Source organism: Carassius carassius, chromosome 9, assembly GCF_963082965.1.
Source record: "Carassius carassius chromosome 9, fCarCar2.1, whole genome shotgun sequence".
Classification (NCBI taxonomy): domain Eukaryota; kingdom Metazoa; phylum Chordata; class Actinopteri; order Cypriniformes; family Cyprinidae; genus Carassius; species Carassius carassius.
The window spans coordinates 11,114,380-11,129,835 of NC_081763.1; the positions used below are offsets into that span (position 1 = coordinate 11,114,380).

At 37.5% G+C, this 15,456-nt stretch overlaps 2 protein-coding genes across 2 annotated transcripts; both read right to left on the bottom strand.

Moving 5' to 3' along the window:
* Positions 1–4,419: 4,419 nt before the first annotated feature.
* LOC132148935 (homeobox protein Hox-B9a) lies at positions 4,420–8,361 on the bottom strand. Its single transcript, XM_059557740.1, has 2 exons — positions 7,247–8,361; positions 4,420–4,920 (listed from the first exon to the last, which is right to left on the bottom strand). The coding sequence occupies exons 1-2, from the start codon at positions 7,758–7,760 to the stop codon at positions 4,685–4,687; spliced, it is 750 nt and encodes a 249-aa protein (XP_059413723.1). The 5' UTR covers positions 7,761–8,361; the 3' UTR covers positions 4,420–4,684.
* A 2,678-nt stretch (positions 8,362–11,039) lies between these two features.
* On the bottom strand, positions 11,040–15,108 carry LOC132148936 (homeobox protein Hox-B10a-like). Its single transcript, XM_059557741.1, has 2 exons — positions 14,083–15,108; positions 11,040–13,001 (listed from the first exon to the last, which is right to left on the bottom strand). The coding sequence occupies exons 1-2, from the start codon at positions 14,633–14,635 to the stop codon at positions 12,730–12,732; spliced, it is 825 nt and encodes a 274-aa protein (XP_059413724.1). The 5' UTR covers positions 14,636–15,108; the 3' UTR covers positions 11,040–12,729.
* Positions 15,109–15,456: the final 348 nt, after the last annotated feature.

Sequence of the window (15,456 nt, forward strand, 5' to 3'; positions counted from 1 at the left end):
CCAGTCATTTTTTGATGGAACAACATTGCCATCAAGCGGCGATAGTGTGTTACTCCATGAGCAAATTCAGACATAATGAGACGGAAGTTCAAAAGCTAATGGTTCTATAAACAACGGACATCAAAACAGAATGAGCGAATTAACAGCTCAGTAAGTGCAAATTCAATGATGTTGAGAAGCCTACTTCTTTTCATTCTCTATAACAAGAAATCCATTTAAAACCGACTCTTGTAGGATCTAGTCTTGTGTGTTTTTAATCATATCTAGAAAAGTAATCTGCGTAGGGTTGGAACACTAACGCTAAGGTTAACCATTAAAAACAATGAAAGAAAGTTTTTTATTCTGTCTTACTAGTATTTTGTTCATATGTTTAACAGTATTAAGCTTAACATTTAGAATGAGGCTAAAATATAATTATATCTGTCCATGATATGTAATTTTTATTTGGGTTCCATTCTTCTTATTTTATTGCACAACTATAGGATATTTTTACCTCTAGTACCATTACCAAACCTACTGCTGCTGTTACTACTACTATTAATAACAACAGCAGCAACAACAACAACAACATACTAATACTTATAGCTGATGCTAGCGGACTTACACGAATTATTTTTATTTACTGTTAGAAAAATTATATATATATATATATATATATATATATATATATATATATATTCAGGCCTCAAAATAACATCTCCATTCACAAATAGCTACAGCCCTTTTTTATTTGGGTTTTATTTTGGTTCTTGTGCATAATTGTATCACCAGCATCACTAAAATAATACAATCATAATCATTATTTTGTTGACTTTCCTTTGGTTAGTTGTCCGTACTGACAGGCTTTAAGCTTATGGCCACACAATATATATATATATATGAGAGAGAGATATTAACATTTATATTTATTCAAAAGCTTTATTACATTATTATTCACTTCATATTAATCACTGATGATGTAGGTAGTTATATTACTCTATACAACACCAAACTACACACCACGACATAACCATAACTCTTAATGTATTTTTGCAATTCATATAGGCCTAGACTATCCATTAAAGCAGCTATAAACACAATAAACTGAACTATAATTAATACACTATAATGAACATTTTAGGTAATCTATAGTTGCGAAATTTACTGTAATGTGTGGTTTTGATTTTGAGAGAATTAAATACTTTTTTCTTTAGCAACCGGCCTTTGTATCACCATGGCACAATCGGATGTGTATCCACAAAATGTCGAAGTGGAGCCCGCTCCAAAAGGCTGTAAACATATTAGCGTTGGTCATCGCAGACGTCTCGCCAGAAATCCTTTTTGTGGCAGTTTATGGCCCGCTATAAGAGCTGTAGTGCGTTCGGAAATGGAACAAAGGGTGGGCGTCGATTGAATTGGACCCAGGGCCCTCGTGTGGAAGTCCCGATCTCACCCATCCCGACCCCCTACTCTGTAAGGAATCTGGACGACTAAAAAACAAACGCTGTACACAATAAACGACAAATGTGAGAAAGGGGAAGAAAAAAACAGGCTCCCCAAACAGAGACACAGTGTTTACGCAAATTATTTTGCCTTACAGTTATTAGAATCCTGAAACGTTTTTCACATTTTCTTCCATTTTTTTTTATCGCGGAGTGTTTGCTTTACAGCCATTTAGTTCTTAACCTTCACAAATTTATACCCTATAAAGTTTTATTACAGTCATATTATTTTATTGCGGCACACCACATTGAATTTCTTTCTCTTTTTTTATGACAGTCGACTTCCCATTTCCTTCGAACATCGAGCGTACATCCTTTCTGCAGTTTGTTTCCTTTCAAAACACCAAAATAAAGTGCGTTAATGGTGTGGCAGGACTCAAAATATCTTCTCAGCCCTAGAATCACCAAGGCAGACTCATGCTGAATTAATATGTGACAAAAGCTGAGTTCGCACACACATCTGCGAGCCAGGACAACTGGAAATGTCTTCAAAAATATTTAATTGTTACAATCTGTTGAATGCAGAACTTTTTTAAGCTGTCTTCTTTCTATTTGCATTTGCGTCAATTGCAAAATGGGTAGGACATTGGCTGTCTATATTTGTAGTCAAATCATTGTATTCTTAATTTTATTATTATTATTATTTTTTAATATAATTGCTATAAAACTGCATGTGAATGGCTATATTTACCATCGCATTTGACAGTGCACATTTGCTCTGCTAACAGTGGGCCTCGCGTCTTACATTATTGAGTGTCTAACTTCAGAGCCTGAAACATTTACACCTTATCCCTTTTAGTTTGCATAATTTATTATGCATCGCCTCTGCAGGCAAAATATCCTTCTTGACTCTTGATGCATAGCTTGCATCTGGAGGATGCGGTATAGCCAAATATAACACCACAAATATCGTAAGGGAATCAGAAGAGAGCCAAAGCAAAGATGTGTCATGGTTATTCTTCTTTCCACATATGATCTGCACGTTTCTCCATTCCGATGAATGCTCGAGAGCACGATAGCATATTTACAACATATGATTCTCATTATAAAATGCAGTAAGCATTAAAGCAGATTATTAAAGCATGTCCTTCGCTAATGCACAAAAGAACGAGATAAAGTTTGGGCTGGTTTACAATCAAAAAACATAAAGGGCAATTATTGTGCCAAATCGGGGAAAGAAGTGACGTGCTAAATAAATAAATAAATAAATAAATACAGGCTGCATACATAAGCCTACATACATAAAAACCAGCAAGGCTTTAATTTCACCAATTAGTCAATGTGTCCGGCTAGTATCGATAACACAAAGACATACATCATGCACAGCCATATATATTTATATTAATTACATGATGAATTTTTAGATTCCGAGGGACTTTTGTTGCAGTGATACATCCGGCTGTGCACTCATTTAAAGAGAGAGAGAGATGACATTTGAAATCATATTGTATTTGGGTTACTTTCACCAACCTGCCTATTAGCTCTGTCCATAGAAATGACAATACCTGTGTGTGGTCTACATGTAAACTTTAATGAGTCCAGCATCAACAGTGCAATAGCACAGATTAACAACACAACAAAACAATAACACAAAAAGAGACAGAGCAGTCGCGTACAAAATCTATTTAGAGCTTGCGTTGCGAGTTAAAGTCTGGTGTTGTAATTTTTTTTCTTTTAATAAATGTACAGAATTTAATAAATGTGTGTGTGTGTGTGTGTGTGTGTGTGTGTGTGTGTGTGTGTGTGTGTGTGTGTGTGTGTGTGTGTTTGTGTGTGTGCGTGTGTGTGTGTGTGCGTGTGTGTGTGCGTGTGTGTGTGTGTGTGTGTGTGTGTGTGTGTGTGTGTGTGTGTGTGTGTGTGTGTGTGTGTGTGTGTGTGTGTGTGTGTGCGTGTGTGTGTGTGGACGTGCGTCAAAGACATTGGGAAAAGTTTATGGAGTGATTGACATCTGAAGGTAGCCGCGCTCGATTTCCGTAAAGTCAAAAAGTCAAACATAAAAACAAATCTCTAATCCAGCAGAGCAATATGAATGAACGAGCAAATACAACAAAACATCACTGACAACGGACATATGATTCTGGATATATAGCCTACATGGAACCTGTAAACAAAATAAAAGGTTACGTGTATCAGCTCATTCAAGTATGAATTATCTTATGAAATTATTTTTACAACATATAAAACATTCCATTAAAAAGAAAGAAAGCCCCTATTAACGTTTTTACAATAAATTAAAACAACAATCCTTAGACCGCACATAAAACAGCTTCGAATTAATACTAGCTTTTCAATAACGCATACATAAGAAAACTACACAATACGTGGCATGCGCACATTTATGTAAACAACTGCGACCGAATCTGTATTAAAGGCTGTTATACATTTCAGCACGAATTGACTCTATGGTTACTGGCACGCTGCAAATACATACACTCGGAACCTGCACTCTAAATTACAAAATGATTATTTTGGGTTAACTGAAAAAAAATAGTAGGTAAAACAACTAATTTCATTCGTGTTTAACTACTTCAGTTTGATACTTGATTTTGTCCCCAAATGATACAAACATTATTGAACGAAACTATAATAGAAGCTATAAAGAAAATTATTATTTAGAAATTATTATTATTACTATTACTTCTACTACTACTACTACTACTATTAGTACATTTGAATCAACCAAGACAAGGCTTTATTCCGCTATAATAATAATAATAATAATAATAATTTTGTAAAAGTGAGCTCACGTCTTTAGCAAATACGTGAACATATTTTACAGATAAGCAAAACTTCCCTTGTATATTGAATGAGGCGTATGTTTTGTTAAATACATTTTAAATCAGCACGTCTATGACGAAAGGAATGATGAAAAATGCAAAATTATAGAGAACAACTTTATAAAAAGCACAATATTTCAGCTGCTCTTAGCCTGATGTTTATTTCCTGGTGAAGTGTTTCTTTCACACAAGTCATAAAATGCAATAAAAGAAGAGAGAGATGGCAAGACGTTTTCCCCTTCCTCTGCATCATCTCACTTCTTCCTTGTACTCTATATGTTTAACGCTGTCCAGTCCTATATGGAAAATGGTGTGTGGATGCGCGTGTGCGTTTTCTTTTTGACGCAGCAACACATTCTTGCATGAGCTTCCAGATTTAAAATACTTTTAGTAAACGGCTTGAACGCCTCGCACCAGTCTGCGTTATTATTCTTTGGGCTGGTCCTTATTCATTTTCTTCATTTTCATCCTTCTGTTCTGGAACCATATTTTGACTTGTCGCTCTGTCAAGTTCAGCAGGCGAGCTACCTCGTGTCTCCGGTCTCGGGTGAGGTACATATTGAACAGAAATTCCTTCTCTAGCTCCAAGGTCTGATATTTCGTGTATGGACATCGCTTCTTCCGGGATGATCGAGCGTGTAACCAGTTGGCAGATGGGTCGTCTGCAAATGACAGTCAAATACAAGAAGAGTAGATCATAATATTAGTACAGATTCCAACATGAAACACATTTCAAAATGCATTCAAAGTTACAGCCTTAACGAAGACGATGAAAATTATTAAAACAAAGTGCTTTAGGGCGCCATCACTTAGAAATGCATGAAAACCAACGCTATGATTTATGAAAACATGGAAAGCAAAGCCATTTCAAAGTATTAACTTAAGACGCAGTAATACAGTTCTATGCTTTGTACAAGAGGCCACCTAAATTCCTGTGATAACCTGTGATAATTCGTGTCATTCATATTCCCTGTAAAGGAGAATGTGCAAGCACTGGATAATATAAAGTTTTCTTTAAAGAGAAGAAAAATAATAAGAAGAAAGGGGCTTAGGGGAAAGAAAGGTTTAATTTGGAACTCTGCAGGGAGTTTAACCATACTGGAATGCAATGTAAAATGAGGTCACATGTGACATGAGATTATCTCCTTTTTAGGGAGAAATGTGGGATGAATTACGGAGGAAGAGCATCTCTAACGAGGCGTCTTCTCCCTCAGTGGTTTGGTCGGGAATGCAGATGGGAGACTGAAAAATGTCCGTTGTGCTGACTTTTGTTAACATGCACACGGAGAAGCTGAATGTTACAGCGACTCGAAATTCACTGTGATGACAAAACTGATGTCACCTGTGCATGCCTTCTGTACCTGTGTGGGTTAAATGACGTCAATGGAACAATTCTATCATGGTAGTGTTTCATGCTCTCTTAAAGTATTTGCATGGAAAACATTCAACGTTTGGTACATTACTTCACTTTTCAGGGGCCCAGGCAGTTTGATTGAGTATGCTAGTAGGTTAGCAAAAGCCACGTTTTTATAGTTGTTTCCCATCTATGCGTCCAACTCCATCGCTTCTGTCTCAAGACATACACTTCAGTTGTACATCTGCTTTCTAAGATAGGCTATCCCAAATCGCAATTGTATTTTTATAGTGATGGAATGAGATACACGCATCTATAATTATTAATGCGCGTGTCATGTCAAGTACAGGCCTCACGGACACATCTATATACCTTGCGACAAAGACAATGGACTTCTGAGCTTAGGACGCTTATCATTGCATAAGCGCATGTTTGGACTGAATCGTATTTTACTCTGATCATTTTGTTTTAACGCAACACATCCCAAAGAGCTCATGAACGATTAATGGGGATGCTGGCTCCTCTGATAACTTAATAGACTTGAGACCTATAACTTTTTCCTTCTCATGGGCAGCCATGAGCACAAAGCGGGACGTGTTGTTAACTCCCAACAACATCATTGCCTTTGCCACCAGTTTATTCTGGAATGCCGCCCGGGGTAGCACATTGGGGGATTTCTATTGCACACAATTCCATTAGTACGCAGTGCTGCTGACTATTTCACGGATTAAAATCAATGGCCTTTTCAAATTCATAGCGACAAAATCGAAAACGACCGTTGAACAAATCCCTAAGTATTTAGCTGTTTTTTTGAACTTGTTGGAATAGTTTAGCAATAAACAATTTTACGGCTATGAGCTGGAATTATGTGGATTATTCTATGCACCGGCTCAAACCCACTCTTGAGGGAGCTCAAGAACAGGCAAGATCAGGGGAAAACATACAGATTTATCCAGATTTAAAAACATATTCATGTAATATTACAATTATTTTGTGCTTTTCAAACTATACCTTCACCTCTGGGATATAGTCAATAATATTTCCGCATAAATAGAATAAGATAAATAAATTAGAGATACAGATGAAAAGCGAATAAACGTTATAATATTTTTGATAACCAGTTTTGCTACTAAGCATAAGACCAACATTTGCACTATTTAGTATACCTAAGAGACTATTTGGGGAGTTATTGCACAAAAAAGCTGTTTACAGCCGACCTCAAACTGGCTAGTGCACTAAAAAGCACTGACGCGCAAATAAGGGTCTCTAACAGTGACAGAAAGAGAAAGAGTCTAGGCTACTAAAAGTTACTCAAGAATGTAATAAACGCAAATAACATAATTTGGGAAAATAAAAGCATGTTTTATAACCGTGTGAATCTACGTTACTTCAACTGGGCAGAGCAAAACGATACAGAGCAAAACAATGCTATGAGCATAGCATGGCTAAATCATACATATTTGGGTATATACACAGACTCGATTAAAAACCTCTACATGCTAGCGAAGACTGGAGAATGTTACATGATCATACTTGGCTGCGTGAGGTATCTGCTGCTCTCCGTTGCTTTGTTCTAGTTTTATGACAGCATTAAACGCTTTACAGAGTGTTCACTTCCTAGGTTTATAACTTACTTTGATCCGGTCCCTCTTTGTCCTCGCTAGCTTCGCATATGTCCTTATTGTCTTCAAACCCAGCGCTGTGAGCAGAATTCATCTCCCGTGCTGTAGAAGACTCCAAGATGTACTCATGCTGCCCGACTAGTTTCGGTGGTTCCCCGAGATGTCCCAGGAGCGGCTCCATCTTGACCTGTCCCTGACCGGGCAGAGGTTCTGCTCTCGGAGCGCAGTCGAGCCATGTGCGGAGGTATCGAGTATCCGTTGAAGGCACTGGCTGCGTCGGTATGTACGGATGGTAGACCGCTGGTAAGCCACTGGACGCGTGGGAACTGAATGGACTCCATGACGAACTGAACACTGGAGGCTTGGGCTGGAAGCTACAAGAGGGGAACTCGGGATGCTCGCCGGGTCCCGGTTGTCTAGCACTGGAGTATTGTACATTGGAGAAGCGGGACGCGTTCGGATCTTCTCCTTCATGACTTATAATAGAATCGACATAGTAGTTGCTTAGAGTTCCAGAAATGGACATTCTCGGACATTATATAACGTACTGTTCATTAAAGGGAAAACATGTACAATATAAATGTGCTTTACTCCCCTCTTCACGGTACTCCTCTCTACTCGCTCGCCAACGAAGTAGAGCCGGGCTGCTGTAGTGTTCGCTCCGAGCGAAGTGATTGGTCAGACTTTTTTCGCGAGCCTGATAAAGCGTCAATGGGGTGTAAATCAATCCGCCAAGAGGCTGTACGGAGCTCTCCTCCTCTTGCTCTCTATATTTCCCATCTAAATAAATTGTCTTGTTTATGCAATATGCAAAATGGGAGTGTGTCCATATACCCCTTCAGATATCTACAAGCAGTCGGGAAAATGTCAACTTAAATTATGAAAGGTTTTGACATTATATTAAGGAGGGGGGGGGGGCATATGCAGGGCAGTGACCCACAATAATAAGTGAGAGAACATTTTCGTCTATTAACTGATGTGGCATTATATCGTGATCTGTACAGTATAAGTGCTGAATGGGAGGTTGACAATGACTATTTAATATAGGCAATTTATGGAGATATTTAACAAGACTTTGAAAAACCAAGTGACGTCTGCATATAAAGTTTACTCAACCGATTTTTTTTCCTAAACTGTTGTTACCCTATACCCCCACGTGTTTAAACCTCTAAACCTCCGAGGAGGCAAACCTCTTCCTTCGTGGAGTAATGGGAGTACATTGAGATAATGAACAGGTTTATTGGAGAATTAACAGTCATTTTCCTTAACGAGGGTATTAAACACCACCGTGCGACAATCCCCTTGTATTTATAGAAGAATCTACATTAACTTTTTTGGTCGTTTAATACTATTATAAAATACTACATCAGGCAGCTTTGATTTTTACAGGCCTGATATACTGCCTGTGGCGAGGACCGTGGACGACTCCACTGAAGTGTTCAATCCAGTCGCTCATTTCACACACACAAATAAACAAGATTCTTTTTTTTCTTCTATTTTATTACTTTATTCAAATACACACCAGTCAATTCTACTCTTTCTGCAACATTTTACAACAGATATTCAGAATTACGCATGCAAAAAGGCAAATGTTTCATAAAGGATTTCACTGTCTGTGGTGAATTATATACCATCAGTGTTATACAATATAACTGGGATTTAAGCGCTTGCTGTGTGTTGGCCGTGCCCAATAAATAGTTGCTGCTTAACATACAAGAATAAATCGAGCCTGTGATGCTATTGTGTCTTAGCAAAATAACGATGGCAAATCATTTTTTTCACACACAAAAAAAGTACAGGTACTGTGGAGTTAACTGTAAAAAGACAGATAATGCAACTATTACCATCTTCATTCATTGTGACTTCAGATAGCCCATATAACACTCGTAACCATACGTAAACAGAGCAAGTTGCATAATAAGATACATTTGTGCAATAGGTTGTGCTACAGAATCTCTAAACCCTCTAAAATGTTAATTACAACAGGAAGAGACTACATGCTTAAATCACAACCTAGCCATTTTAAAAGGCATTTAACAACACCCTGTAAAAATCAACCCGTGGTCGGTGCGTTACTTCACGTTATGAATTAAAATATATCTGCCTCGAGTGCCTTCTGTTGGTACTACACAGAGAAAAGAGAAGATAATCCAAAAAAAAAAATGGTGTATTGAAAGCTATACTTTAATCCTCCACTGTAATCGATTTGGATCATATTTCTACTATGAATAAGAGCATAACGGAACATATTGGCTATGAAGTTAAATGTATGACGTGATAGTCTTAAAAAAAGGAGGCATACCGTCACGCCTTAGCTAAGCATTTCTTTTAGTAGTGAAACCTTTGTTTAGAGAAGCTGGCTAATGTTTGCAGTATGTGACCACAATTTATTATTATTATTATTATTATTATTATTATTATTACATATTCCTGTTTATAAAGAATCAACACCTCTTGTAAGCAAAGAAAATTTAATTCAAACAAGTATTAATCACAATGATGCATCTCAGCACATATCAAATAATTTTGGACTATTTTGAATATCGTTATAAGGTTAGGTTCCGTTATTTTGTCATACAATTACAAATAGACTTACTCAAAAAGCATCAGCAACAAAGATGTTTATGTGCTCTGCTGACAAAACTCTTAAAGGCAAAGTTTAACATGCCTTAATATCAACACTGTTTCATAACGGTTTGTAACTCTCGTTTTATTCAGTGTAGAAGAGTGGACCTTAACTGGAAGGTTAAACTGCACCTCTCACCTTCAATATGGAGAGTTTCTTGTATGGTCTGTAATATGGTCTAGTAATAGATAGTTGTAATCATAATTTACATGTTGCAAGCATTTGTGTAGGACATTTTTCATATTGCAAGCAATACATAACCTTCTTATGGATAAAACTTTCTAAAACTACAATTTGGTAATAGTTTTTGCTGGTATACCAATGATTTCAGCAATGCATATTGACTGATTTTCCGAATATTGTTAATTAAAAAACTGCATTAAATTTTTTTACACATATATATATATATATATGTGTGTGTGTGTGTGTGTGTGTCAGATACTGAGTGTAGCCAAGTAATATGTCAAAGAAAGAAACAGCGCGATGTAATGGCTGCAATAATGAGCATGCTGTAAGAATCGCTCCTTCAGATCTTATTATTGAGCACGTATTTTCAATGAAGTCGACACTGTATCCTCAGTCCACGTTGAACGGACAATGCTGTGTTTAACTGGAGCAATTCAGGCAGTTTCAGGTTCCTGTGAAATTAAACGTCCAGCCCAACAACTTGAAACTACCTAAATCACAGACCAGCTTGGTCTTCTCCGTGTTCAAAGGCAAGACCTAAAAGCCTGCCAGCAGTCTAGCGTCCAAAAGTAGTGAACCAGATGAGCACTCATATTTCAGTGCTATGTCCTCTAACAGAGCACCGTTTAACTGAGGACCCGTATTAGAGGGCACTAGAGCTAAAATCTCGAGAAATCGACTGGAACATTTCTGACCCACTGTGGGGAAAGGAGATAGCGAGAACTGTTTGAAATAAAGTAATTTAAGTTCACAAGCATATCCGGTTCTCTCCAGACTGTCGGCAATAAAAGGGTCTATTGCCCCCTGTTATAAAAAGAGGCCCCTGCCTGGCCAATGACGTTGGGGATTGTCCCTTCTCAACATGGTGGTTCACCAAAGCAAAGACTGGTTTAGACAAAAGAAGAGGAACTGTATCAAGTCAAGCAACATCAGCATATGTTCAGAATTATTTCTTACGCACCGATAACTCTTGGACAGAATTGAACAAAAGCAAACAACTGATACATTTTATCTTCACTTAATTGAAACGTACAAAAATATAGCACGTCTCATAACACAATACAAATGTAATAATAAACGTCCTTCACAGTTCAAAATAACATAACAATGTTTTAAACATCCATACTTAAAGTTCACATACCTTCACCATTATATCCGGTTAACACTTCTTAGTGCACATATTTAAAAGTAGCCTACTCAACACAACTACGCTCACAATATGTTTCGCCCATTCAAATATAGGTCTATTAATGCAACCATGAGATATTTGAGATAATGCAAATGAAAGCAGAACGTGAAATGAATCCAGATGGTTAAATATAACTTCACCTTAATTTCTAAAATTCAAATCGGAGCTCCATTTTGAATTTACAAGAAATTGATCCAAGAGATAGTATCATTTGCATTTGTGATGCACTTACATTATATGTTTTTTGATATATATCTATGGGTAAAATTAGATAGCCAAAATAAAATGAAAAAAAAAAAGTAATAATATATTTTATTTTATTTTGAATTTATTGTTAAGATAACGACTCCACATCGTAGTATCAATCAAACTGAATTTCAAAAGGTTTTGTTCAAATTAAACTCAAATATATTTTTGATATACAATCTATTCTACACCGAAAATCAAGTAGCCAAAATCTGTTAATATATCTAATAATAAAATAATTACTAGTTCACAATCTGCTCATAATTAAAAGTTGTGTAATGGATACAATTGACAAATGCCTTCTCCTTTAATTTTAAGATTAAAGAAAGCTTCATGCCAGAATATTTGTCTCTCCAAGCTATATGTTGTCATGAATTGAATTCTTGAATTCTATAAAACAAAAATAAAAAAGTAGGCCTAATTTAAAATGTAAAGCTTTATATTACACCTTTAAATTTTACCTTTATAGGTCTACTTATTTTTCATAATGCGTTGTCACAATAGGCCTACTAAATTACAGCACTGGAGACAAAGTAATTTTCAAAGTGACCACCATATATACTTAATACACAAACTAAACGTTTTATGGTCACGTAGTGCAAAATTTTATTTCAAAATGCACTGCTTTTCAAAACAGAATTTTTAAGAATCATAGTTTAAGTTATACATTCGACCATGCTTCAGCATTAGAAGAAAATCTGAGCCTTTTCACTCGAACCAATATAACGAGACAACAAACAACATTTGAAACAAAACAACAGTACCTTTGATTGGTGTAACTCCTCTGATAATGGATTTCCTTTTAGGACTTTATTTATTTCCTTACTCGGGAGTGTCCGCAAATATTCAGCCTACCTAAAATATCAAATGCCCTGTCTAAAAAATAAAATAGAAACAAAGAACCGCTTTAAAACTCATAACCTGTAAAAAAAATAAAAATAAGAAAAGGACATCAATAAACACTGTTCATGGGCCTGTGTAAATATGACAAGCTTGCATCAAATAGCAAAAGACTTGTCTTCTTATTTCATTACATTTTTCTGTTCATCTTCATGCGAGGTTTTAAATTGATATCCCTTACACTTGCCTTTTAGAACACATATTGTGAAACCCCGTGGTAAGATGTGACTGATCGCTTCCTCCCGTTATTCCATCAGAAGAAGCAGTTGCATCAATCCACTCGCAACGGATGATAACAGCAGTGATTTGTGCGCTGAGTTCGGTCTTTTTACCGTCTTACAAAACAAACTAGACAGTGAAATTTGTGCCAGGGTCCCTTGTCTGGTGCTCTTGAGTCATTCTTTTCAGTTTCATCCTGCGATTCTGAAACCAAATCTTAACCTGGCGGTCGGTGAGGTGTATGCTCCGGCTGATCTCCAGGCGGCGCTCGCGAGTCAGGTACATGTTGAATAGGAATTCTTTTTCCAGCTCTAAGATTTGGTGTTTGCTGTAAGGACATCGCTTCTTCCTCCCTGCTTTCGCCGACAGCCAGCCGTCTGCAGCGTTTTCTAAAGTCACGTCTTCAGATAAAAAGAGAAAGAGATACGGCTATTATACAGTCGCCCTTCACAGTGAGCAAACAGCCACTGAGCTTGACTCTCGCGGCCATTACCTGGCTGTGTCCGACATTTTATGACAGGAAATAATGTCAGCACAGACTACACACTGTCGGTCAGTGAGAGGGGGAGAGAGGGAAAAAACAAATGAGGAGAAAGGGAGAGAACGATGCAGGATATGAACGGCATAAACATTTTGTAGTTCATTTGTTGCAAATATTCTCTTAACTAAACCGACTTTAATCATTTATATTTTGCAATTAACTGGTTCATAAAATAGACGAATCCTAAGAAAAATTTAATAATAAAAAAAATAATAATAATGTATTGCCACTCACATTCCAGAGGTTGAAAAGTCATATAGCATACTTGTCACCTTTAAAGTTATCTAATGTATGATAACTTTCACTCGTTCTTTCTTAAATTTTTTGTTAAAGGTTTTGCATCATAAAAATGTCTTAAAATACCGCATTTCGGGACAAACAAATAAAATAGGCCTTCATAACAAGTGAATATTCAAGATATAGCCTACGCTATACACACATACACTTTTTAGAAATTGTAGGCCTCTCCCACGATTAACAGAGTCCTTAAAACGCATGTAGCTATTGGTATAAAAAATAATAGTAGTTATATTTCCGTGCTGTTCACAATCTTCTAACGTTGGTTTAGGTTTACATAGGCCTATCCTTAATATAGGCTAGGCCTACTCTACACACACTTTCAGCAATTATATACTAAATAAATCCAGAAGTGACTTTCTTCCTTAGGGATCAATAAAAAGCAATGTCACACCTGGCCCACACTAAGGTTTCCAGTTCACAATGGATCCTTCCGCTGTTTTGATGTTCTGAGAAACGACGTGCAATTTAGTCTGTCTGGGGCAATTCGGTGCAATAAATTCATTTTCAAGCCCTGGCTCTCTTGTCTCAGTGGCTACACCCTTCAACAGCTTTAGGAGAGGAAAAAATCTAATAAAATCTTGTCTGGTTCTTCGATGGGCTTGCTTTAAACGCTGCTGTCTCTTTTAACCTTGTTTACCCACCTTGCGTTCTCTCTCTGTGAGTTTTCTCGTCTGTCTGGAGAGTGTTTGGCTCTGTGTCGTCTCTACTTCTCTGACTGATGCTCAGTGTGGTAATGATGCTCCCGTTGGTTCTGCTTTCACTCCACTGGCTTGGGTATTTAGTGCTTTCCAGCGTTAAACAATGCGTATCGGGTTTACTGTCCGTTTCTGAACAGGAAGGCGCGGAGAAAGACAGACTTAGCAACTGTTGGGAGTCTGAGTGGGAAGAGTGCGACGGGCTCTCTGGATCCGTGTCGGTATTGAGTGATAGGAGTTTGTGTCTGGAGTAAATAGAAGGTTCTGGACGATGGTCTTCAGTACCGTTCAGAGAGCCCATATCTGTCATGAATCTCCTGAAGGCGGAGATGCCGAGACTGGCTTGCCCTGTCGGGTCCACAGAAAAATAGAAGGGGTCCTCTTTTCGATTTGAAGAGCTGATGAGACACGCGCTGCCATGAGGAACCTGGACGGGACTCAAGTGCTCTCCATCCCAGTTCACAGCTCCATGGAGAAACTGGTGACTCGGCAGAGCCATGGCTTACTCAACCGGGGATGTCTGAGTCTGTGTTACTATCTGAAGCGCATACACTGGGTTGGTCCCGCTATTTTGGATCTGGCAGTCCAGATTAGGACGCAAGTCTCCTTACGCCTCACGCAGAGGATCCTTTAGACCTGGACTATCGAAAGATTTCCTCTCAGACAGTGTGATTTTCACCGCAGAGAATTTCTCGGAGCATGACATTGCTGGAGCATATTTTGGGCCAAGGCATCGGTGTCCCTTACTATTGGCTTTTGAACGAGTATGGCGCACTACGTCTCCTTCTGCTGCATGCCAGCTCAATAGAGACTGGGGTTCACGGGCAAGCTCCTCCCCTTGCAGAACTGCTTACTTCAAGTGCTTCATCAAGCTTCCATCCCAGAACATTGGGGTTTCACCTTTTTTAAAGTCAAGACTATACCAGACTATTGGGAATGTTTGGAAGCCAAGAAGACAATCGTATTAATCATGAAGATATATATATAGTCAAGGTGAACTAAACTAATTTAGCAATGTCTTTATTTATTAGGTCAGCATGCATGTTACACTGGGTTTTTGCGCATTTGATATTGTTACAAAATATTTAACAAAAAAAAAGAACTAATTGTAATTGCTGATATTAAAAGTAAAATAAGACAACACTGACGATAAGAGTCTAAAATTGGCAACACGATTATTTAAATGGACCCCATGTTTATATTCACAGTTGGCTGATATAAATTAATTAATTTATTCGCTCCCGCTATTTTATTATAACAACAATAAACATAGTTCTTATTTTTATTATAGATTCTGTCAAAGTAATGAATTAAATTAGT

What these genes read in the sequence shown, in the direction of transcription:
- LOC132148935 (XM_059557740.1), bottom strand. Translation starts at nt 7,760, where the DNA reads ATGTCCATTTCTGGAACTCTAAGCAACTACTATGTCGATTCTATTATA. An exon ending in CAAAGAGGGACCGGATCAAA is followed by an intron (nt 4,921 to 7,246) that starts GTAAGTTATAAA and finishes TGTCATTTGCAG; the next exon opens with ACGACCCATCTGCCAACTGG.
- LOC132148936 (XM_059557741.1), bottom strand. Translation starts at nt 14,635, where the DNA reads ATGGCTCTGCCGAGTCACCAGTTTCTCCATGGAGCTGTGAACTGGGAT. An exon ending in TCACAGAGAGAGAACGCAAG is followed by an intron (nt 13,002 to 14,082) that starts GTGGGTAAACAA and finishes TTTTATCTGAAG; the next exon opens with ACGTGACTTTAGAAAACGCT.